Source organism: Musa acuminata, chromosome BXJ1-4 (assembly GCF_036884655.1).
Source record: "Musa acuminata AAA Group cultivar baxijiao chromosome BXJ1-4, Cavendish_Baxijiao_AAA, whole genome shotgun sequence".
NCBI classification, from domain to species: domain Eukaryota; kingdom Viridiplantae; phylum Streptophyta; class Magnoliopsida; order Zingiberales; family Musaceae; genus Musa; species Musa acuminata.
Window position 1 is genome coordinate 2,476,504 of NC_088330.1, and position 22,461 is coordinate 2,498,964.

A 22,461-nucleotide genomic window follows, 5' to 3' on the forward strand; every position below is an offset into this window, starting at 1 on the left:
CTCCAAGCTTTAATCACATGTTTACCAAAAGAATATTTTAACATAGAGATTGTTGCCTTGGAGAATTAAGTCATTAAGATTGTAGTTTAAGAGTTATAAATTTCATTAGCATTTTTTTTGTGAACTGAATATACATAGAAAACTTTACCCCACATAATCTTAGTTTTCTTTTATAACATGCACAATTAGTTTAGAGTAATCAAGCTCTCTTTGAGAGTATTTCTTTTATAACATACACAATGCATCTTTTATAAAGATGCATTATATGTATCTTTGATCACATTATATATATATATATATATATATAATATTCTGGGGTTGATGAGTTAGGGATTAGGGTTCATAGCGAGCTAATTAGGAGATTGGAGGAAGCAAATGGGGTTATACATGTGGGACTCCGTAGGCTATAGCTTAATTCGGGCCGAGTTAGCTGAGTCAACCAGGGCCAACCCAAAATGACAGCTGGGTTAGATTCGGACTCGGAAAAATGTTGGTCCAGTCTAGTTAGGTTGAGTTGGTTTGCATTGGATTCGGGCGAATCCAAAGCATAGGCGAAACGCTGACAACGCATCGAGAATGTTTACTTTAGACGTTTAAAGTAATAATATATTATTTTTTTATTCGTGAAAAAAATAATACCGCTCGTGCGCGCCGTTGTCAAAGAACCAAACCCCCACGTGTGCCAGCTCGTGCTCTGTGCCACAAAGTCACGTCCCTCTCAAGATCTGAACTCCCAACACGTGCTATGGAATGGAGAAGCGTCTTCTTGTGGTATCGACTTTCCACTCCCCCCACCGACTGCCGTTTGAAGCTGTGGGGAGTCTTGTCCTGCGAGGTTGCTCTTGGACTCGTGCCTAAACCGTGCCAATAGTGCTCACTGTCTACCACCACCAACGTGCGGCCATGACAGCAAAAGATGGAGTTTGGGGGAGTGACCGTGGGAAGGGGGGAGAAGATGATAGCACATGCGTGGGTGGCTTGACCAAAAAGAGGGCAGCAGCTTTGTGGCCAAATCCCCACAGATCTGTGCCTTATGCTTTTTCTATTACACCTCCAGGGAATCCTATGATCTCGTTCTTCCTGTGACACAGACAATGCTCAAAGTTCTTCATGTTAATCTTGGATTGCTCTGCACATCATAATGGTGAAGTAGGGAAGGTTAAGAGACTGAGCTATGTCTGTCTATAAACACCCTTTAACTTCATTTGAGTGTTGCAGACTCTCTGCTTCAATGGTGATATGGTTTGTGTTCCCATCCCCCCACCTCTTCCAACATGGAGTGCAAAAGTTGTGGACATGATCCTTGAAGCCCATGCACCTATTTGAGCTTCCTCAGACAAGTGAATCCGAATGGATCCATGGGGCCACTCATTAATCATTTCCAATAACTCCTTTGCTACTTCCATTTATATCTCATGTGAGTTGCAGGGTTGGCCGCATTGAGAGAGAGAGAGAGAGAGGGGGGGCGCTGAAGCCTTCCTCTAACACCCAAAACTGCACCTTTCTTTCCGTCTTCCCATCACTTTTGTCTCTGCTTTGCTTTCCTCTTTTCTCTGAAGCACCATTCTTCCCTCCACCAGCATGTCAGGTTTGTACACTTATAGCTTCTCCCCTGCTAGAACTGCCTCCTCTCAGACGGGAAGCGTAGCATATACAGACAGGTATACAATGCCTAAATCTAAAGATTCCAGCTTTGTCATGACAATGGTTTGGTGATTGCAAATCTTAGTGTTCCTTTCTTGATACTGTTACAGTCAGTACTTGGCAGAGCTGTTGGCAGAACACCAAAAGCTTGGGCCTTTCATGCAGGTTCTTCCTATATGTAGCCGATTGTTGAATCAAGGTCAGTGCTTTTTAACGATTGCCTTCATCTAATCCACAGCTTATTAAGCTGGTGCTCCGTGTCCTCTCATCTTTGCTAATTCAGATGAGACATACCAAGATTGGTCTTCAGTTGCACAATTGGTTCAGATAGATCCTTCTTTAGGCGTACTTGGTTGTTTCGATCGATTACATAATGACATTGGCATCTTTGGTGAAGATTCATATTTGAATATTGTGCTGTCAAATTAATGAAAGAAGCTTTTCATTCTTTCTTTATGTCTGGTGTCATTTGTGTTCCTTGAGATAGGCTTGTCTAATTCACTGGCAACCCAATTTCTTGAATGCGCTTTGCCCTCCTTTATTCTTGCTGTTTATGATTAGGTCCCGGTGTTTCTTGGTTTAGTTCAAATTTTCTGAGGTGGGTCCTTTACTGATGATTATCTCATTGAAAGCTTCCACATTCAAGTTTTCTGAAGTAGTGCATTGCAACTCTGTAATTTAAATCTATTTCATCATTATTCTGATTGTTAGAGTTATTTCTTCTGTCAGATTGTTGTTGTTGCTGAAAATTATATGCTATTGAAGTAAATTAAGGTGTCAATTATCATGTCATGATGATTCTTTGATTATTACTTATGAATGGGAGTGAGATTAAATATAAAAACAGTTCAGCTATCTTCTTTTTTCTTTAATCTTTTTAAACGGTTCAGCTATCTTGAATGTTGTTAATCTGATATATATTTTGATGAACTACTCACTAACAGAGATAATACGAGTCTCAGGCATGGTTTCCAACCAAGGATTTAGTGACTGTAACCAGCTGCAGCACAGAAGTAGGAGTGCCATGGCTACTCCTAACCTTATTTCTAATGCCGGAGGGACTACTTTTGCGGGATGGAGGGGACCTCCACAGGAGGTAGATATACACATATTGTCTTAGCTTCACAAAAGTAATCATATTTGTGTGTGTATTATATATTTTACAAGTTTAAGTCTGGTGAATTTGTGTATTAATCATTTTCCTGACCTTCCAATTAGGACGAAGCTTGTTCAGTCAGGTTGTCTATACTTCAGTCAACAAGTAATGATTTCCTTTTGTGGTAGTTTGTCATCCATCCTATAAATATGATATGGTTTGATAATTGAGATTCTTAGAGGTGAACAGTGTCAGTTAAGTCAATTAATTAGAAAGAAATGATAAATGAATGAAAGCACTTGGTTGACTGAAGACATCGATGAATTCTTTCATTCAAAATCCTCATAAGTAGAAGAAGCATCAACATCACAGTGTTATCCGCTTCAAGTTGCAAAATTTGGAGCCTCGGGTTATAGAAGATTTTCCGAAGAACTCGGTATCATCTTTCCTGGCCATATAAACTAATCTTTACAGGTTTTATCATTTTGATAACTTGGTCTCTGTTTGTTTCCATCAAAACCTGATCATATTTTATGATCTCATAATTTTTTTTTCTTTGACTGTTGTTCCTATGAATTTTTTGTCATTTTGATGGAAAAAAATTGAAGCACATCTTGTATCTTTTTCAAATATGGATTCCTATGCCTCTAGATACAGTTGGTTATCAGAGTCAAAGTACATTAACTTGATCAAGTTAATCCTGTTCACATCTTTAAAGGCTCTAATATAATAAATATTACACAGCTAGCTAGATTCACCCATTACTAAGGAATGTGTTCTTTTGAGGCACCATTATATTTCAAACAGTTCATTCTAGTTAGAAGTATCAAGCCATTGCTGGAGACTATATTACATCTAACTAGACCTCATTAAGTTGTGATGAAGAGATTTGCAGCTGTGTGTATTATTACTGTTCTACAGAAAATGATCAGGTAATGGCACAATGTGCACTTCTTGCAATTTATGCAGAGGTCTAACAAGTTTCCTATTTGCTCCTTTTTTGGTTCTTGAGGAGATTCGGAGGACTGAATATATTCTATAGCTTCTATGTGTTACGGGTGTCTACGGATTTGTTGATGACTATTTCCAATTGGTAAAAAGAGCTTCTTTAGTGTAACATGTAATCTATTTTATTTGCTGGTTTCTTTCTTACTGACTCAAATAGATATATCTCATGAGCATTGGATAAATTCATGTTATATAATTCCCCATTTTCTTTTAATTTACAGAGTTTTTTGGCTGAATAACTACAGCGAGTGATACATTCTTTCAAGTTTGCATTTAGTCTTCATTTGCTGACTATTAGTTCATCTTCTGTCTTCTCTACAAATTCAATTTATCCTTGAGAAGATATTAGGTTGTCCAGAAGGTGTAACAGTGGATTGGCGAGGAGCACCGACAGGTCCAAATTCATGCATTATAAAGAAAATATTGCGCTTAGAAATTCCAGTAGATTCATGCCCTAATGTATGTCATTCTTCACCATGCCTTCTATGGTGCTGTTTCTTTTTGGTCTGTAATATACTTCTTTTATGTGTCATTTAGTTCAATTTTGTCGGCCGCCTTCTCGGACCAAAGGGTAATTCTCTGAAAAGAGTTGAAGCATCAACTGGATGCCGTGTTTACATTAGAGGAAAGGGTTCAATAAAAGATCCTGGCCAGGTAATTAATTCTCTGTCTTTGAATTTATATTTTTACTCTTTGCCACTCTCAGTTTATGTCTAAACCGCATCTTAATGCATTCAAATACTAGAGCAGCTTCTCTGTTCTTAGTATAAATTGATTTACATGGCACAGTGTGCCGATAAAAGATAGATTTTAATTTCTTTGAGTTTTAGGTTTCTTCACAGCTAAGATTTTAGATGGTCCATACAGTATGTAAATACAAATGGTTAGTTTGATGCAAGAACTTGAAAATTCTCTCACTATGGTTTCTCGTATCAGTCAACTTTGGGAGAAATATCCCATGACTATTTATATTGGACTTTTGCAGTTTTATTACTGCTTGAAATCAAATATGTCATCAGAGAATTGATGTGTCCATGCTTATGTGTGTGTAAAGTATACATGTATAAGTATATAATATTATCTGCTACTGACAAGATTACTGCATTTATTCCAACACAGAAAACAGGGTATTTTATTTATATTTATTATGTGAATACTGATTTTGCTTAATATTATTATTCATGTTTACGAGAATAATGAGTCATGCATAATTGGGATAACTTAGATAGTTCTGTTCATATTAAGTCACAAACATAGCAAAAACTAAGAACACAATGGGCTTTCACAAGTAAAAGATGAAATCGAAGAAATCCTGTAATACAACATGGTCTAATTCTTTTATCCTACTATCTTTTTGCCGATATTTATCTCGCATATTCTTCTTGTCTTGAAGGAGGAACAACTACAGGGAAGACCAGGTTACGAACATTTGGATGACCCATTGCATATCCTGATTGAGGCCGAGCTACCTGCGAATGTCATCAATACAAGATTGCGACAGGCACATGATATTATAGAAGAGCTGTTGAAACCTGTGGTGGGTACTTCTCAGAAAATATTTCATTCGATCGATTCCCTGCGGAGTTAGCATCTCTTAGCCATTTTGTATATCACATATGAGCTTCCATAGAGGCACTCCTTAAACAATACCTATACTTGAGCTTTTTTCAGACATTAATCATAGCATCATAGGTTGTCTTTTATGCTAGTCCAAAAAAAAGTTCATACAGATTGAAATTTGTTAGAGGATTTTCGACGAGAAGGAACTATCATGACCTCCTGAAAAGTTCTGATCTGAAACATTATGGAATTTGAAATAAGAGATTCACAATACTAGTTTTGATTACAGTACTTCCAAGTTAGTGCCTATTTTCTTTGTTCTTTCGCCTTCTTAGAGTTATTTGGTTATCATAAATCTTTTGCTTTACAGGATGAATCACATGATTATCACAAGAGACAGCAGCTTCGAGAATTAGCCGTGTTAAAGTCAGGTTTAAGAGATGACAACAATCCTCATCCAAGTCTCAAGAGTTCTTTCATTCTATAATGGAGTGAAACCAGCAAACAGAGCATGGTAGAAATAATTATTCCTCTTCTACAGTTCCAAGTTTTCATGCAACCCATCCTTGCAGAAATGGTTGCTGTGAATCTGTGACGTATGCAGAGAAGGTTTCATTAGCAGAGTCTGATGTCACAAAACTTATGCTGATATATGGTTGCTGTAAACCTATAATATTCATTCTATTCGTTTTCTTTCTGTGGTCTAAGTCTGGATTTCTAAGTTTTAGGATTTGGTGCATGTAACCTCGGTTCGATTGAAATAGAAAACTAAACCAATCAAAGTCGAACCATAATCTTAGTAGACTTGATCATGGTTTGATTTAAATCAAGAATCGTAAATCAAGAATCGAACCAGTATATAACATTTCTTCTAATTAGAAAATTAAATTATGGTGACATAAACATCCATGAGCTTTTATAAGATTAGTATGCCAGGGATCTTCTATGGTTGGATTGCATGATATGATTAAGGCCGATTTAAACATCATTTCTATTCATATTTGATCAAATAAATCTCTAACTCAAATAATTCATTTACCTTAATCCACATCAATTAAGCTAGTCTCACCCAAATAGGGACAATCAACAAGCAAGAGGATGTGAGAACTAAGAAAGTACTAACCATGCAAATCCTCATCCTATAAAACAAGGGATGCTTTCGCAAACTTACCGTCCAAATCAATAATGATATCAACAGAAGAGAAGATCAAAATCAATAATGATATATAATTTATCAAGAGCACGAAAGTAATATCCAAAAAAAATTTCACTCTCGACTTTATAATAAATAACAGATTTTGTTTTTTATTTTATGCTTGTTCACGAGTAATAGTTCTTTATTAAAACTTTAGAAGATGACATACAAAGTATGATGACAAGAGGAGCATCTGCTGACGCATGCATTTTTTTCTTTTTAATGACCTGCACAAAACCTGCATGCTTCAACATATTTTCTTTGACATAAATCAAAGCAAAGGAAGAGAGTTTTGTAGTTCAGATATAAATAAGAATGAAAACAATATCCACTTCGTATTTGAGTAGGTTAAAAGACAGACAGATTCGTGGGTTACTTCACTCTTGCAAACAACAAAACACAACCTCGTTGCAAGATTAACAGTTTAGCCCATTGCATGCTTCTGGGTCCAGCTCCTTGCAGAGTTCTCATACTTGGCCCTGTCGTTCTTGTACATATGGGCGATTTCCGGAACCAATGGGTCGTCTGGGTTTGGATCCGTCAACAGGGAGCAGATTGACAGCAGCACCTGTAGAAAGAAACAACAATGCTCGCTCAATTTAACTTGCAAGGGCAAAAGAAGGTTATGAAAAGAACTCAAAAGGGCAAAAGGGATTCAAGTTTATAGCTAATTTCGGTTGATGCAAGCAAAAGATGCAAATTGACAGACATGAGTCCTTAATTTCTTGACCAACTCAACTCAAATGAACCAATCAGACCTGATTTGACAACTCTGATCAGCAACTGAACGTATCATATTGGGACACAACCATATATCAAAGATTGGCTTCACTTGAGATCTCCTAGTCGTGGTCAAGGTTGCCCTTGTGAGTTTGTGACTTAGACCAATGCAGTTCTCTCCATTAATACGGTGAATTAGCAATATAGACCATGCTATCATGGACATAGCTGTACACGGGTTGTTCGATGTTATGCTCATGTATATTCGTGTCTTTCGGTTTTGTTCATACTTTGCACAACATGTAGAGGACTTGACAGCCCTAGTTTGATTAGCTTTTGTGATCATTTCAAACTTGTAACGCGGGTTGTATGCAGTCGTCGCACAGAGGCAAAACTGCCCAGAAACAGACCATCCAAACAATCATTTTGGAGATTTTCTAGCTCCATAGAGTGGTGCAGAGTGTTAGCCAGTACAGCACCCAGGAGCTACCCGGGTGGCACATGATCGGATGGGCCTTTGAGGTATTGTGTAGGGTTATTTCGTTGTCTTGTTTCACAGCAGTATCATGTGGGCACCTATAGGGACTTTGGGTCTATGGCGGATCATCTTGGATCCCTTGTCGCACGACTATTCAAAGCTTGCGAAGTCTATATTTGTAATTTGCATTGTCTATCAACCGTTTGCTGAAATGGATGCTTATGAATCCTGAACTAAGCTCTTTCTCTAACTCGCATTCTCTTTTGTAGGTCCTTAAGAGACTATAAGAGATTTCGGAGATGTTGATCCTTTGCGGACGGACATGCAAGGGTACCTTATGACTTAGGCAAGATCGACTAAATTCGTGACAATACGGCTTCGTTTGAATTGTTTGATTTAGTATAAGCTCTTCTTAATCTGACCACTCAAAAACTAATTGCAAATGCTTGAGTATATAACATGGTAAATAAAATCACTACAGTGGAAGGTGGAAAAGCAACCTTGGAAATGGTTAATGCTGGACTCCACTGCTCCTTCAAGATGTCAAGACAAATGCTTCCATTGCTATTGATGTTTGGATGGAAAACCTTAGTCCTAAAAGCAACCTGCAGAACACAAACATGATAAGTTGGAAATTTGATATTATAACCAATTTTTACAAGTAGGAAAATTTGAAACATTCTTTGATTATCCAAAGAACAAATTAAACCTTTAAACAAGTAGGGTACGTCTGGTTACTCAAGTTGGAAATGTTAAAATCATTTTTCTACCTTTAAACAAGGTAGAAAAATTATTTTCAAATTTCAGAAAAAATTGACGTTCGCAGAGAAAAGTCTGGGAAATGAAAAGGGAAACTCAACCTGCCTTCCTATCCTCTCCATTCTCTCTCTATCTAGTGCAAATCAAAACTTTTGCCATTGTCCATAATTCCAAAACAAGCAAAGGGTGAAAAACAGACTTTAAAAGATTTGAGGCAGATTTTCCTTAAATGATCTAGCATAATACTAATTTCAACCAAACACAACTACTGTTAAGCCACCTAAAAACATCTGTTATTCAAGAAACAATAAATAAACAGGTTTACATGATGGGCAAACTCTAATCCTCCCTCATTCTCCAGACTTTTAAATATCTTCAACAACACCTAAGTCACGGTGACTCAAGTGGCATAGTGAATTAAAAATTAAATCAATTCAGAGTTGCAAAAAATAAAGTTACTCTTTTTCATAATGAAGATAAAGAACTCGAGTAAACTGCAAGAACCTTTTAAAGTGCAAACAAGCTACACTAAGGTGGCTGTCGATCCAAACCAAAGAAAGAAGGCCTCCTTCAATAATTTTTCTGCTTCTCTGAATCAATTTACTGGGTTAATTCTGAAAAATAAAAAAAAGTATATACTTAAAACTTAAAAGAAGTCATCTATATTTGTACAGTTTTTTCTTGAAGAGTATCATACATAATCATCTTTGCTTCCTATCATAGTGTCATCAGATTCTCTTTTCCTAGTACACGGCATTGTCAGATTCTCACATAAGACAGATTCTATTAAATTTCATTAGCAGTTATAACCTTTAACAACTGATAATTAACTCAGATATGAAAGTACAATTTCTATGAAAGTACGATTTAGTGACTGATATTTGCTTAAAGCATTTAATTATATCATATTCCATCTGCTAAAAAAATTCAAACTACTTGGATCTGGCTTGACGTCATTTGGTCAAGCTTAATGTTAGAACTTGTCACGAGTCTCAAATTATAGCTAAACCAACGCTTGAGTTCTCCAAACAGAATCTCCAGTTGTTATTTTGATCATGGCTTAGCTTGTTTGTGTGCAGCTTGAATTACTTCCCATATATTATATACATAAACAATATGTTGAACGGAAGTAAATTGGTTGAATGTACAGATGATGTAATGGCATTTATGTAATAGCAAACATAGTAGACTGTTAATACACAAATTGAATTGTCGATTAATTTCCAAGAATATGCTCATATTTAAGAGGTTGTCAAATAGGAGAATGCTTTACACAGTGAAACTATATAATGGATGCCAAAAGAAAATTTTATGGCAGGCTTGACAAAGTATTAAAAAAACACTCTAATTCTACATATTTAGTGTTAATGATACCTTAGGTGGTTTGAATGGATAATCTGGAGGGAAGTGTATGGTAACTAGAAAGACTCCCCCTGCATATGGACTGTCAGGTGGGCCCATTATCGTTGCTTGCCAATGAAACATATCTTCAGCCACTGGACCTGTAAAATGCCAAGGCATACAAAACATTGCTATCAAATAATGGATCATCATCTAAATCCAGATACAGGTTGTTAGGCTTAGTACAATGGCATGATTCCAGAACTTCACAAGCTCACTGACCAACCACATTTGCAGAGTAAGCTAGCATATTTTAATGTGGCATACATAGCATGCTTTATCGACTTTAAATCTACAAGTAACAGTACCCAAACACTGAAAAACAAAGATGATAGAAATAAGTTAAGGTATATGCAGCAACATTAAGTTAAAAAAATTGGTTATTATAAGTCAATCATTGAAGCATGAACTAAGTTGCACAAAAAGTGACAGATATGACTTGACAAAGGCATCCCTAAAGAAGAGTTCCACCGACTTTAAGAGTATTTTCTTTTATAACTTTTCAAAAATAGAAATCGATTAAGTTTTTAACAGTTAGTATGGCATTTGCAGACACAATACTGTTTAAAGACCTTTTTTTTGTCTTTTGACAAAGATTAGTGTCGAAGACAGAATTTGATCCCAGATCCTATTGATAAGGTCAAGATCTTTACCAATTAGCGGTAAATAGCTAGCTAAGTCTTTCTGAATGATTATTGGAATATATGAATAAACCTGCAGTAAAATGCAGGAAAGCTTATATGAATATTATTAACAAACACGAATGATCGGACTCTCTATTTTGCACACCACAACTCAACTATCATACTGCACTTGGACGGCGGTGAAGCCTACGTTCTGCTTATATGGGCTCTCCGTTTTGCGTCTCTTGCATGGGTTCTTTTGTGTGTTATCCCATTTCAATTGAAATGTGTGGACTTTTCAGCTAAGCCACACTAGATAACTTCCGTAGTAACCTTGTTCTATTTGCCAAGCAAATTAAAAAGCTCATATCCATTTAAGATGAGCCCAACCATAAATAACCATACATCCAAACCAATCCCCTTTCCGATCTGAGGAATCGAGTCATGACTTGTATGACGCAAAAAATCCAAGCACCGGAAACCAGCAAGACAATAACTTTTCGATCAGGATTCAACAGCAAAATCACAATCGAGATGATAGGGTGGAGGAGCGGAGGAGGCGTCGGACCCCGAGATACCTGCGCTACATGACGTGGGAGGGTCCTTCTGGAGATCCTTGAGCTCCTTGAGAATCCGCTTGGAAGCCATGGCCGAAGACCTCGTCCTGATCCCGCCAAATCCCCCGTCAAGCAATACTACCGACCCGAAAGAACAGAACGGCGAAAAGTAGGTCGACGAAAAAGAAAGAGGAATAAATTAGAAAGAAGCGATCGAGCGAAGGAGAAACTAACTTGAGCTACCTGTGGCAGCAGATTCTCGGATTCCTCTCCTCCGCCGCTCTCCGCGTCGTCCCCCTCGACGCAGTTGGGCAAACAGGAGAGCGAGAAGAGAGAGGCATGGCAGGCAAATTCTATTTATTTAATTATTTATTACGAAAAACCGATAAAAAGGATTAACGTGTCTCTCACGTGGCGTGCAGGTGACCCATTCACATGGTAGTGCGTTATCCTTTTCATTTCATTTTAATTCCACTATATTGGAGTGCTTTTATCTCGGTGACATGGCGGAGTGACTACACGTGGCCTTCGATGATCTGTAGCTAGGCATTGCAGAGGAAGACGATGGCAGATCAAAGTAAATCCCTTTCATTGCTCTGTAGACTCTGTGCAGACCTTCTTCTTCGAACTCCACCACCGCCTGCGGCATGGGAGGCGCTACGATAGCAACTGCCCCTTCCAACATCCTCACCACCTCCCCCATGGAAGGCCTTACCGATGCGTCCTCCTGGATGCACCAAAAAGCAACACGGAGTGCTCTTAGTAACTCCTCTTCTTCCACATTCCCCTTGAATCTTTTGTCCGCAGCGTTTGTAGGCGTCCCATTCATCATCTCCTGCAAGATTGAATCACAAGTTCGGTCATGTAATTTGATTTTGTCGTATCAGGATGCTGGGAGTGGGAGTACCTTGAAAGCCCAACCAGGGTAGAAGAACTCTTTCTCGTCCAGAGACGTGTCGAGGTTCCTGCGTCCTCCGACAATCTCCAGGAGCAGCATCCCGTAGTTGTAAGCGTCGGCCTTGACGGTGATGGGCCGGTTGCTCACCCACTCTGGAGCTAAGTAGCCTCTCGTGCCCCTCACCGTGGTGACTACATGCGAGTGTTGCCTGCTCATTAGCTTCGCCAGTCCGAAGTCTGATACCTTGGGGCAGAAGTTCTCGTCCAACAAAATGTTCTCCGGCTTGATGTCACAGTGGATTATCCGATTCCTGCACTGCTCATGGAAGTATGCGATCCCTTGAGCAATGGCGATGGCTATGTCGAAGCGAGTTCGCCAGTCCAGTAGCCTGTCCTGCGCTGATGGAAATATCCACTTATCCAGCGAGCCGTTGCTCATATACTCATACACTAAAAGCCTGCTCGCAAGAAGAAGAAGAAGATAAAAGATCTGTTGAACGCGAATTCAACTGCAGAAGCAAAAAGATGGGTTGGGACACTCACCGATGCGATTGCTCGGAGCAAAATCCACAGAGGCTGACCAAGTTCAAATGGTGCATGGAGCCAATGGTGGTGACTTATGTTATGAACTCCTTCTCCCCGTGAGGTAACAGCTTATCTAGTTTCTTTACTGCAATCATAGTCCCATTTCTGAGAACTCCCTTGTACACACTTCCAAATCCTCCTGTGAACAAATATCAGCAAAATACAGGGATTAGTATGTCATAGGTAAAGCTTTGAAGCATCAAACTCTCTCCTTGCATGCTGAATTGAGATATTCATTACTAGTGTGCAGGTACCTGTTCCAAGCAATCGAGAGAAATTGGATGTGGCAGTCTGCAGATCATGAAAGCTGAAATGTGAAAGAGCTCCTGAGAGGCTCATACAGTTGCCGATCATTCTCTGCTGTCGTTGCCTTCTCCTTCTCTGCATGCTGTAAAATAACAGCATGCTTAAGAGCACAACCAGAAGAGTGAGACAGAGAAGCAAAGGCACAAGCAGCACATGAACATGGTGGCCCGACGATGATTCACCAGGACTTTGCCCTGCCGATCCTGATTCCCCTGTCCCTGAGCTGTTGATCCCAACCTTCACGGAAAGAGTTGAACTCGGATCCTGTAGTCCTCCAAATACCATGCTTTTCAACGTCCAACAGTATGTCTTCTCCTCTTGCAGCCCATAAACTGACGCCACACACTCGCAGTCTGCTAGGCAACGTTCAGCGCACTCCGAAGCCTTCGACACCCCACTGTAGTTCGAGATCGTTGAAGCTCCAGAGAAGTAGTAATTGGTTTGTGCCATCATCTCCATCCTGACAGGAGTCTTCCTGTTCTCAGTGCAGTTCGCTGGTGTTGACGGCGGCACGCTTGACAAGCAACCCTTGGCCCCGACGTCCACCGGGTACGTTCTCGGCAAGCATCTACAACTTGCGCTGTTCTTGTTGGAATCCAGGATGCAGATCCCGCTACCACAGATTCCTGCCACCATGCATGGATTCGACACGGCAGACCACTCGACCACCCAGTTCGTCGCCACACCATTGCTGTCCCATCGGTAGAGACGAAGATTTCCATCCATCCCAACCGTCACTCGACGTGGAACGGATTGGCTTCCTCCGGTGTCGTTCTTGTGGACGTACATCGTACCAGCTGAAGATGTGCCGTAGCTGATGCCAAAACTGCCGGATTCATCCAACACAGCGACGACATCGCCTGTGGCGTTGGATATCTCCGGACTGGACCAGTAAGAGTAGTTGGTATGAGATGCTAATGACGGAGTTGGGGATACATAAGTCAGGCCGAGGCTGAGGGAAGTGCGCTGCTGAAGCATTTTGAGCGAGTAGTAACCGAGTGGAGACATGGCTGATGTGAGCTCAAGGTCGACCGAGAGAGGCTGGCCGGGCAAGAGGGTGTCGGAGGGATGAGAGAAGCTCTGCCACACCGCTCGGCGGTCGCTGCTGCCGCCTGTGTACAAGATGAAATTTCCCGAGTCCGACATCAATCCACAGTTCGCATTCAAATGGGAATTATTGGATGTCCACATCGAGGTGTTGCCATCGACAAGGACGAGTTCTCCAGAAGAGTCCAGCTTCACCACCGCATCTCTCCCCACCGGAAAGTCTCTGCAAGTGATGCCAGCACAAATCTTCTCAGGCCACAAGTGCATTGCAGAAGAAAGAGGATATCGAGATCATAAAGCTACCTGTTAGGAGACCAAACTATAGTAGGATCACCAGGAAGACTGGCATACGATATTGCCAAGAGGAATTCATCACCAGTACCTTCAGAAGTCGGAGCGAATCCAAATGCGAAGACCTTGTTCTCAGAGACCCATGATTGATTGTCTCCAGCCAAAAGCATGGAAGCAAGAGGTACGTAATCTCCCACACAATGGTGTAGCACAGGGAAGAGTAGACAGAGCATGGCGAGAGAACAACCAGGGAAGCATAGGGAAGCCATGCAGTGAGACCACGGATTCTTCGCAGGTGTTCGAATGAGAGATATCAGGAATTCAGTATTTAACTTCATATGCACCTTAGTAAAGATGCAGACCGAGAAGATGATGTCCCCCATACTCCTCTGGTTGTTGAACAACCAGGTGATGGATTTCAAATGCGTTGAAAATTCTCAAATGGTCGGCTGGCGGTCATAAAAGATGATACATGTGTCAGCAAACGGATAGGGGAACTCATGAATGAAAGATAAGGAGGACATGACTGAGAGTTGGTAACAGGTTGAAATCAGCCTCTGAATTCTACGAAGAAAACACTAGCGATGCAGAGAGAAACCTGTTGGAGAATGAGACATGTCATATTATTTTTGTTTTAAGTAAATATAATCATAAAACATGATCAAGAAGTCGCTGTAGTATAGTGGTGAGTATTCCCGCCTGTCACACGGGTGACCCGGGTTCGATCCCCGGCAACGGCGATGCATTTTTGGGTTATTGTGTCACCAATTTTTTATTCATATTCAATACGCGGATTTACCATTATGAGCTACATTATATAGAGCATAACTAAGAGCAATGAAGCACAGCAATTACAATACACTTCCAAAGGGGATATCTCCTCCCTCCACAGTCACCTCCACTCGACTCGCGTCGCGATGAGGTCATTATTTCGTGTGCGGCCTGCGCGCTCACCGACCGTGGTCAGTTGGTGTAGTTCTTGACGGCGGCGTGGGGCTCGGCGGCCTTGGCGGCGGTGGTGGGTTCGACGGTGGGAGAAGGTGGCACCGGCGTGCCGAGCAGCTCCTTTGGCAGGTTGGGGATCCCCTTGAGGTAGAAGGTGTAGAAGATCTTGAAGGGGAAGACGATCTGCTGCAGCTTGACCTGGCCGTAGACGCCCTCGAAGATGCCGGAGCCGCCGGTCACGGCCAGGTAAGAGTCCTCGTAGGTCAGGTACGCCCCCTGCACCGAGACGTGGCCGTAGTCACCGAAGTAGAAGCTGTAGATGGCTTCGTAGCGGTCGCCGCCCCTCTCCGGCACGTGCTGGATCAGCACGCAGATCCCCGCCGTGATGCCCACCCGCTTTTCCAGATTCCCCGAGTACAACTACTCCACACACACACACAAGAAGAAGACGATGTCAATACCAAGATCCAAAGCGCATGGAAACGACGAGGCCGAGGAGCTCCGGCTCGCCTTGTTGCTGAAGGGGACGAGATCGCCGAGGGAGTTGACTTCCTTCTGGCTCAGGCGGAGGTAGGCGGGGCTCCCGCGGTCGCGCTCGTTGATCTCATACACGCACAGCTCCTGTACCTTATCTGAAGCCTTCACCTCGTCAACAAAGACCTAAAACCGAAGAGAACCCCAAATCCTACACAAAGAGGAGGAGAGGAGAGTACTTGGCCCAGAATTACTAGGAGGCTTCGGTGCAGAGAAGAGGGTAGCACTGATGCGTGTGGTTGGAGGAGAGAGTTGGCGTCGAGCGGGCGTTGAAGCCAATTTGGGGGGATTACCTCTGGTACAGGAGGGGCTTTGGCTCAGTGGGATCAGAGAGGATGTGGTGGTCTGTGTGGTTTTGGATGAGGTTGGGAGGATGAGGGAGCGAGCTCCGAGGGTGGAGGCCATGGCGGCTGCGACGGAGTTGGTGCGGGCCGAGTGTGAGGGGGGCTTTAGGTGCTTAATATTATGTGTGTGCGCGGTGACATGTGACTCGTGTAGGGATGTTGGAAATGAAGGACTAAAGGACAACAAACTCGGACGCGAAGTCGGTACGCATGAGGAGAGACGAAGGGCGCAAGAGGAATCTGGTGCCATCTTATTTGGTCGGAGGTGATGGGTAGACGCAAAACGACACATGCGTCCATCTGCGCGCGCATAGCAGAGTTATTTTATTGGGTGAATTTTTGGAAAAAAAAATATATAATTTTAATTAATTTTTTAAATCCTTTAATTTTAAAAATTTTTGATAGATAACTTCTAGCTGTGTAAAAATATTATTTATCACTCGAAATTTTAAAAAAATTTCATCGATAACCTTTGTAAAAACTCAAATCCTAATCGTATCTTAGCCCTCATTGTAGATTTTTGTTAGATTCATCTTTTCTCTTGATAAACGTCGGTGCAAGAGTCGACGAATGATCTCTTCTTCTTTACGTAAAGGTTGTACTCAATTACGATGAAAATTAACATATGAAAAATAGACCATAAGCACGGTTAACGGGTGAGAAGAGTTGACCGATAAACAAAGATAATGGTAAAATGATCATTTTAAAAAAAAAATATTGAGAAAAAAAATTTAAAATTAGGGTGCTATTTAAAAATTTTAGTTTTCTTCGAGAATACATCCTATTTTATTTCTAGTATTTAGTGCAGGAATATACAAAGGAACATGACAAAAAATAAAAATCAAAAGGTAAAAGACAAAAAATATATTAGAAACCTAATAAATAGTTTAAGCATAATGACACTTTAAATCAACAAGTTAAAAGGAATTTGCTTTTGAAAAGAAAAAGTGATAGTGGTAGAGGTAGTGCTTCAAAAAGAACGAATGATTGGAGAAGCGTGGGAATTTTACATGTGAAAAGTATCCAAAGACATTAGACAAATCGAGCAATCCACGTAGAAGAAAAGTCAACAGTCAAGCACATAAGGCACTTCGTTTGGAACGTACAAAAAGCCAACCAATAAAGGTGACTGAGAAAGAAGCCAATCGATGAGATGGTTAAGTACGACTCATCCATCTCTTAGCTGTTACTATCACCAATATAATTTTCATTTATATTCTTTGAATTTTTTGACATTCACACCAACATACGATATTTTATGTTAATTTCGTAGGTTATCGTATGCTTAATCAAGTAGCTAAATAAATTTAACTCAAGCTAAAGCTAATCCGGAATATAGATATGAGACCTACTTAATCTAGATGGAGAGTTGGAACCTCGGTGATAAATTGACTAATCATCAACATCAAACCGATAACAACGATCGTATAATGTGTTAGTGCAGTAATTTATTATGCTACAAAGGCATTGTGAATATAGTTCAACTATAAGCTATACGAAAAAGATGCTACATGTACAAGGAGACATTAAAATTTCTCGATGGGACATCATATCACCACCGACGGACCAGAAAGTTATGATGCACAACATTTGATTATAATTATAAGTATGATAAAACTGTTGTTGGAACTTAAACATGTCACGTTCGTTTGCCCTTTTTCTTTTTTTTATAGTGAGAGATTGAACGATTTATTTTAGTGTACATGAAAGCTTGGTTAGGTGGTGACAAACATATGGAACGCTATCAACCCTATATGTGTCATCAATTAAAATTAACATCCTATGACATATATAGACTTGTATTGTCAATTCAAAATTTATTTAATACGTGCTTGGGTTAAAAAAAACATATCAATTTAATATTCATGTATAAAATCCTTTCATCTATCCTCACATATAATATAAATATAGGTCGGAAACATGTATTATGAAGTAAAATAAAAATAAATTTTAAATATAAATTGTTATTATTTATCTTTCGGAAAGAGCTCATCTTCTCTTGGAGGCTCTTGTTTTATCATTTTTAACTAAGCTTGATAGTGAAAGATTGAGGAGTGTATTCTTTGAGATAAGATCCTTTATTATAGTATAATTAATTTTGGATTATATTTTAAATTTTAAAAATTTTATGATGATAATCGATTTATGATGTTTGAATAATTACTTGACTTATAATGATCACTTACGCTTAAATTTTTTTAAAATTAATTTAATTATTAAAAATTTTAGTTTTAGATTACATAATAGTTATAATTTATTCAATTAGACATATCTATATTTCAAGAATTATATATGAATTTTTATGATTTAGTTAGTTTTAAATTTAAGATCATAAATTTATATTATTTTATTCATAAATTTGAACTACTTTTTAATACTTAAAAAATATTAAAATCTAATTTAATAAGAGAGGTTGGGGGTCTGACTTGAATTAAGTTGATTGACCAAACTTGTATTTTTGTGGGTTGCAAACTTGTAAAACATTCCATAAAGTTGGTAAGTATAGATAAAATGAGATAGACTTAAAAGAATAATCTTACATCACTAATAATCGAAAGAGTTATGTTACGTATACTAAGTTTGACATATAATCTAATGATTTTAATTGATATTTAACATAAGTTAATTTTGACTGATTCCACTAAGGCTTATTATTACTAGACTTTTGCATAGTGTCAGTGTGGATAAAATTTAATGATCAAAGTTTTAAAGAAGTGTTTTTTTTTATATATAATTTGATCGTACTTTTCTTTCTTTTTTTCTATTGTTATTTTTCTTTCTCTTGCGTGTGTGTGTGAGAGAGATGGGGTAATGGTGGGCTCATTGCTAAATTGATTGTGGCGTGATGCTCTGATGAGACCTTTTCAAAAGGAGTTGATGAGCATATGACTACGTTCTTTCTGGTCTCATAGTTTCTTTAATGTATACTCCCACTCCATTTCCATATCCCTCCTGTATTCAATTCCTATCACTTGGTTTCCATAGTCAATGTTGATCCCCACAGGGACAAGCAGCCCTTGTGGTGAAACTCCCTATAGACCTGACCTGAGGTTCACTTTGACTCAGTCCATGTAATCTCTCTCTCTTTCTTTCTCCCACGGAGGCCTGCAGGCATGGATTTCTCCGTGAAGCTGCATCGAACTGTTGTTGGTGGAGTCTTCTTTTAATTACAAGCTCGAATACACATGAGAAGCAATCCATATTCTCTGTTGCTTTCTTCCATCCAACATACATACTGTACGCATGTATATCCATATGATCTCAGTACTAAGAGACAGCGCCGCTGTCCCCAACAACTCATTAAAGAAAGAAGCAGCCCATTGCTCTTCATCATCATCGTCGTCATCATCATTCCTTCAGTGGCTTCACCTGAGTGTGCGCTAATCGTACCAAAACCTGAAACTGGAGATCAGTGGCATGATGATAACATCTGCGGCTTCCCTGCCATCATTCCTCATCCACCCCGAAAAGAAAAGAGAAGAAGAAGGAGAAGAAGAAGAAGAAGAAGAAGAAGAAGAAGAAGAAGAAGAAGAAGAAGGATAAGAAGAAAGCTGCAAACCAACCCCTCCCCCTCCCCCCACCCCACTCCACCACTGCATACGGACGCTCCGCCGCTCCACTTTGGCCGAAGCTTCCTGCGGCACATGCATCACACCCAGATCAGATCATCATCACCCATTTCCAAGAACAACTCCCGCTTCCCCACCCTCCCTTTCTTTCCGTCTTCTTTTGCTCACACCACCTTTAGCGCACGCGACGAGAAGGCCGATCGACCTCCCTGCCCTGCCCTCTCTCCATAATCTATGTTTTCGCTCATCAGGCTCAGGTACGAACCAGAAGATTTAGTATTCGAACGCCGCTTTGTCATCTCCTCCCCGTACAGATTCGTTTAGATACGTGTAGATGGAGCTTAAATCCTAACATGATTTCTAAGATCCTGTCGTTCTTGTTATCGTTACCTTCTCCTACGGTACGATTCCATTTTTTTTCGCTTTAAGATTTGGACACGCTTGTGATTTGATCTCATCGTAGTCGTCTTTCGGAGGAGAAATGAAGGGTGGATGATGTTGGCGTATAGAAACTTCTCTGAGAGCGTTCTGCCATGTGCTCAGTAGACCTCCGGCTCAAGTCAAAGAAAGGTTCCAATTTTTTGGTCCTCCGTGGAAACTGCGACGCGACCGCTACTATTACCGCTGTTGCTTGCGGCACAAAGGCAGGCGACTCCCCCTTCGCGTGACCTTCTCGGAGCCAAACCCCCATAAAAGCCTTGGAGAAACACCTCACACAAGTCACACAGGCAGGCTGCATGGAGCTCCTCAGACTGCTCACACATGGTAAGCCCGGTGGCGGAGGCGCCGTCACTACGATCACCACCAACGTCCGCGATCAAGACTTCAACGACGGCGTCCCCGGCGGCAGTGATGACGATGGGCCCTTCTTCGACATTGAGTTCGCCGTGCCACTGCGGGGGGACGAGGTCCTCAGACGGGAGAAGCGGCGGTTTTCCTCCAACGCGGGCAAGGCGGCGGAGGAGGGGTTCGGCCTCACAGCGTCCCCGGACGGCGGCAGCCTCCGGCGCGACCCTGTCCCCTCAATCTTAACTTCCGACGGCCTTTTCTTTGAGCTGGTCCCGCTCGGGCCTTCTTCGTTGAGGGACTTCGATGCCTCCGAGCTGCCCAAGTCGTCCAAGCCTCAAGCCCCTGCCTTCCTCCTCAAATCTGCTGCCAGGTTCCGCGTCTTTAAGCTGGGCTTTCACAGGAGGTCGAAGTCGACGTCGTCGGAGCTCAACCCCGGCGCCTCACCCGCTACGTCGTCAGCGTCCCCAAAGCAGCAGCACCAAAACAAGTTCTTTGTCAAGTTCAAGGTGGAGGAGGTGTCGCTGGCGTCGCTCTTCACCAGGAACAACAGCTGGAGGAGCTCCAGCAGCAGCAGATCTGTGCGGCATTACGCCGACGACGATTTGCCGGCGTCGGACGAGAGGAAGCTCCCCAGAGACGTGCTCCGCAGGTGTCTTAGCAAAATTAAGCCGCTTTACATCAGGATCTCGAGGCGGTACGGCGAGAAGCTCCGGTTCTCCGGGCCGCGGAGCTCCGGCGGGGCCGGGAAGGTTCGGCCGGCCTGGGAGGGCGGAGAGGCGGGTGGGGGAGGTGACCAGCTGAAAGAGCCGGCTTCAGCCGCGACAAGCTTCAAGGGATCCCTAAAGTCGCATGACGTGAACCTCCCGGCGGGGAGGAAGGTGGCGTACCGGAGCCTAAGAAAGAGCCGGTCGGCATCGGCGGCCGTCGCATCGGTCCGATCGCCAACACTGGCGCCCGAGAGGCGGGACGACTCGCTCCTGGAACAGCAAGACGGGATTCAGAGCGCCATCGCCCACTGCAAGCGATCCTTCAACAGAGGTACGTACGATCGCTTCCGGTTCCGGTCACACTCGGTGCACAGTACACATAAAACCTATTCTAACGGCGACCGGGTCAACTCGGTGTGCAGATTCGGAGTCGCCGCTGACGCGATCAAGAAGCGATCCCGGAGAGGGGAGATCAGCGGAAGCAATCGTCAGCAAAGTTTGATCATTTCTGTTTGGATTCTTATCAGAACTGATGTCGAAATCAAAATGCATAGAGAAGGATCGAACAGTGATGTTCGATTGGCAGAGCTCTTTCGGATCTGTCTGTGTTGGGAGAGGGAACTGAAAGAACTCTTTTAGCTTTTGTGAGTTTGTCGTGTCTCTGTTGCTTCATTTGTAGATACTGTTCGACGAAATGCGTCATGTAATATTACTTGTAATTGAATCCACTGGAAGATTTCTTAAAGAAACATCAAGGAGGGGGAGGAGGAGGCGAGTGCTGCGGAGTCACGTCGCAGAATGATGGCGAGGAGGAAGAAGACAGAGAAGGTTGAGAAGAGAAAGAGTTGGATGATTGCAGGGTGTTGGAAATGGTGCCTTCTTTTTGTTATTTTATGTAATGCTGCAGCTTTCTTTTTCTTACATTTTGGGCTCTACTTCCTCTCTCTCTCTCTCTCTCTCTCTCTCTCTCTTTGTTAGAGGGTGAGTTAGGTTTGATCATCCGGAACACCAAGTAGGCGTGTACAGACAAAGACCAAAACAGTAAAAGCTTTGACTCCTGAAAAGAAAAGCCAATTGCCTGTAGCTCCACTGCTGCCTTTTTCTTTCAACCTTTGTTTAGCGAAAGATTACTACTCTCTCTCTCTCTCTCTCTCTCTCTCTATCTCTCTCTTGAATCTCTTTCTCCCTCTCATCCAAAAGAATCTTGCGAGAGAGAGAGAGAGAGAGAGGGAGGGGGATCTGAGCATGGGTGAGAGGGACGGGAAGCGAGAGTGCTCATACTTTGACGGCGTGGTCAGCGGTGACAGCGAATCCGATGCTCTCTTCCTTTGTAAGTGCGGCTTGTCGGATTGCTCGCGCGTGATCCGCTGATGCAAATGAAAGGTAAAAGACCGGAGGATCCTATG

At 41.6% G+C, this 22,461-nt stretch overlaps 4 protein-coding genes and 1 pseudogene across 8 annotated transcripts; 2 read left to right on the forward strand and 3 right to left on the reverse strand.

Annotated features, from left to right (window-relative positions):
* Window positions 1–930: 930 nt before the first annotated feature.
* Window positions 931–6,231, forward strand: LOC135641260 (KH domain-containing protein SPIN1-like). 2 transcript variants are annotated; one of them, XM_065156518.1, is made up of 7 exons: window positions 931–1,661; window positions 1,755–1,843; window positions 2,607–2,740; window positions 4,091–4,207; window positions 4,286–4,402; window positions 5,142–5,285; window positions 5,679–6,231. In XM_065156518.1, the coding sequence occupies exons 1-7, from the start codon at window positions 1,582–1,584 to the stop codon at window positions 5,793–5,795; spliced, it is 798 nt and encodes a 265-aa protein (XP_065012590.1). In that variant the 5' UTR covers window positions 931–1,581; the 3' UTR covers window positions 5,796–6,231. The 2 variants fall into 2 exon arrangements, with proteins under 2 accessions (XP_065012590.1, XP_065012589.1); XM_065156517.1 differs by having other exon boundaries at window positions 932–1,661; window positions 2,589–2,740; window positions 5,679–6,230.
* A 515-nt stretch (window positions 6,232–6,746) lies between these two features.
* Window positions 6,747–11,417, reverse strand: LOC135641239 (ubiquitin-conjugating enzyme E2 28-like). Of its 4 annotated transcripts, none has more exons than XM_065156468.1 (5): window positions 11,285–11,417; window positions 11,063–11,148; window positions 9,835–9,962; window positions 8,202–8,306; window positions 6,747–7,071 (listed from the first exon to the last, which is right to left on the reverse strand). In XM_065156468.1, the coding sequence occupies exons 1-5, from the start codon at window positions 11,380–11,382 to the stop codon at window positions 6,928–6,930; spliced, it is 561 nt and encodes a 186-aa protein (XP_065012540.1). In that variant the 5' UTR covers window positions 11,383–11,417; the 3' UTR covers window positions 6,747–6,927. The 4 variants fall into 4 exon arrangements, with proteins under 4 accessions (XP_065012540.1, XP_065012547.1, XP_065012561.1 ...); XM_065156475.1 differs by having other exon boundaries at window positions 11,063–11,179; window positions 11,285–11,409; XM_065156489.1 differs by having other exon boundaries at window positions 11,276–11,387.
* A 114-nt stretch (window positions 11,418–11,531) lies between these two features.
* On the reverse strand, window positions 11,532–14,638 carry LOC135641251 (G-type lectin S-receptor-like serine/threonine-protein kinase At5g24080; annotated as a pseudogene).
* A 274-nt stretch (window positions 14,639–14,912) lies between these two features.
* Window positions 14,913–16,111, reverse strand: LOC135641253 (allene oxide cyclase, chloroplastic-like). The gene is made up of 3 exons (XM_065156508.1): window positions 15,826–16,111; window positions 15,623–15,744; window positions 14,913–15,532 (listed from the first exon to the last, which is right to left on the reverse strand). Exons 1-3 carry the CDS (start codon window positions 16,049–16,051, stop codon window positions 15,131–15,133), a joined length of 750 nt encoding a protein of 249 aa, XP_065012580.1. The 5' UTR covers window positions 16,052–16,111; the 3' UTR covers window positions 14,913–15,130.
* A 3,224-nt stretch (window positions 16,112–19,335) lies between these two features.
* On the forward strand, window positions 19,336–22,159 carry LOC103980243 (probable membrane-associated kinase regulator 2). The gene is made up of 3 exons (XM_009396570.3): window positions 19,336–19,816; window positions 20,023–21,386; window positions 21,478–22,159. Exons 2-3 carry the CDS (start codon window positions 20,297–20,299, stop codon window positions 21,555–21,557), a joined length of 1,170 nt encoding a protein of 389 aa, XP_009394845.2. The 5' UTR covers window positions 19,336–19,816; window positions 20,023–20,296; the 3' UTR covers window positions 21,558–22,159.
* Window positions 22,160–22,461: the final 302 nt, after the last annotated feature.

Excerpts from the sequence above, each read along its gene's own strand:
- LOC135641260 (XM_065156517.1), top strand. The coding sequence starts at position 1,582 with ATGTCAGGTTTGTACACTTATAGCTTCTCCCCTGCTAGAACTGCCTCC. Across the intron at positions 1,844-2,588 it reads TAGCCGATTGTTGAATCAAG|AGATAATACGAGTCTCAGGC; the intron begins GTCAGTGCTTTT and ends ACTCACTAACAG. Across the intron at positions 2,741-4,090 it reads GGAGGGGACCTCCACAGGAG|ATATTAGGTTGTCCAGAAGG; the intron begins GTAGATATACAC and ends ATCCTTGAGAAG.
- LOC135641239 (XM_065156468.1), bottom strand. The coding sequence starts at position 11,382 with ATGCCTCTCTCTTCTCGCTCTCCTGTTTGCCCAACTGCGTCGAGGGGG. Across the intron at positions 11,149-11,284 it reads CCGAGAATCTGCTGCCACAG|GACGAGGTCTTCGGCCATGG; the intron begins GTAGCTCAAGTT and ends TGGCGGGATCAG. Across the intron at positions 9,963-11,062 it reads TCCCACGTCATGTAGCGCAG|GTCCAGTGGCTGAAGATATG; the intron begins GTATCTCGGGGT and ends GGCATTTTACAG.
- LOC135641253 (XM_065156508.1), bottom strand. The coding sequence starts at position 16,051 with ATGGCCTCCACCCTCGGAGCTCGCTCCCTCATCCTCCCAACCTCATCC. Across the intron at positions 15,745-15,825 it reads TCCTAGTAATTCTGGGCCAA|ATAAGGTACAGGAGCTGTGC; the intron begins GTACTCTCCTCT and ends TGAAGGCTTCAG. Across the intron at positions 15,533-15,622 it reads TCGTCCCCTTCAGCAACAAG|TTGTACTCGGGGAATCTGGA; the intron begins GCGAGCCGGAGC and ends TGTGTGGAGTAG.
- LOC103980243 (XM_009396570.3), top strand. The coding sequence starts at position 20,297 with ATGGAGCTCCTCAGACTGCTCACACATGGTAAGCCCGGTGGCGGAGGC. Across the intron at positions 21,387-21,477 it reads CAAGCGATCCTTCAACAGAG|ATTCGGAGTCGCCGCTGACG; the intron begins GTACGTACGATC and ends CTCGGTGTGCAG.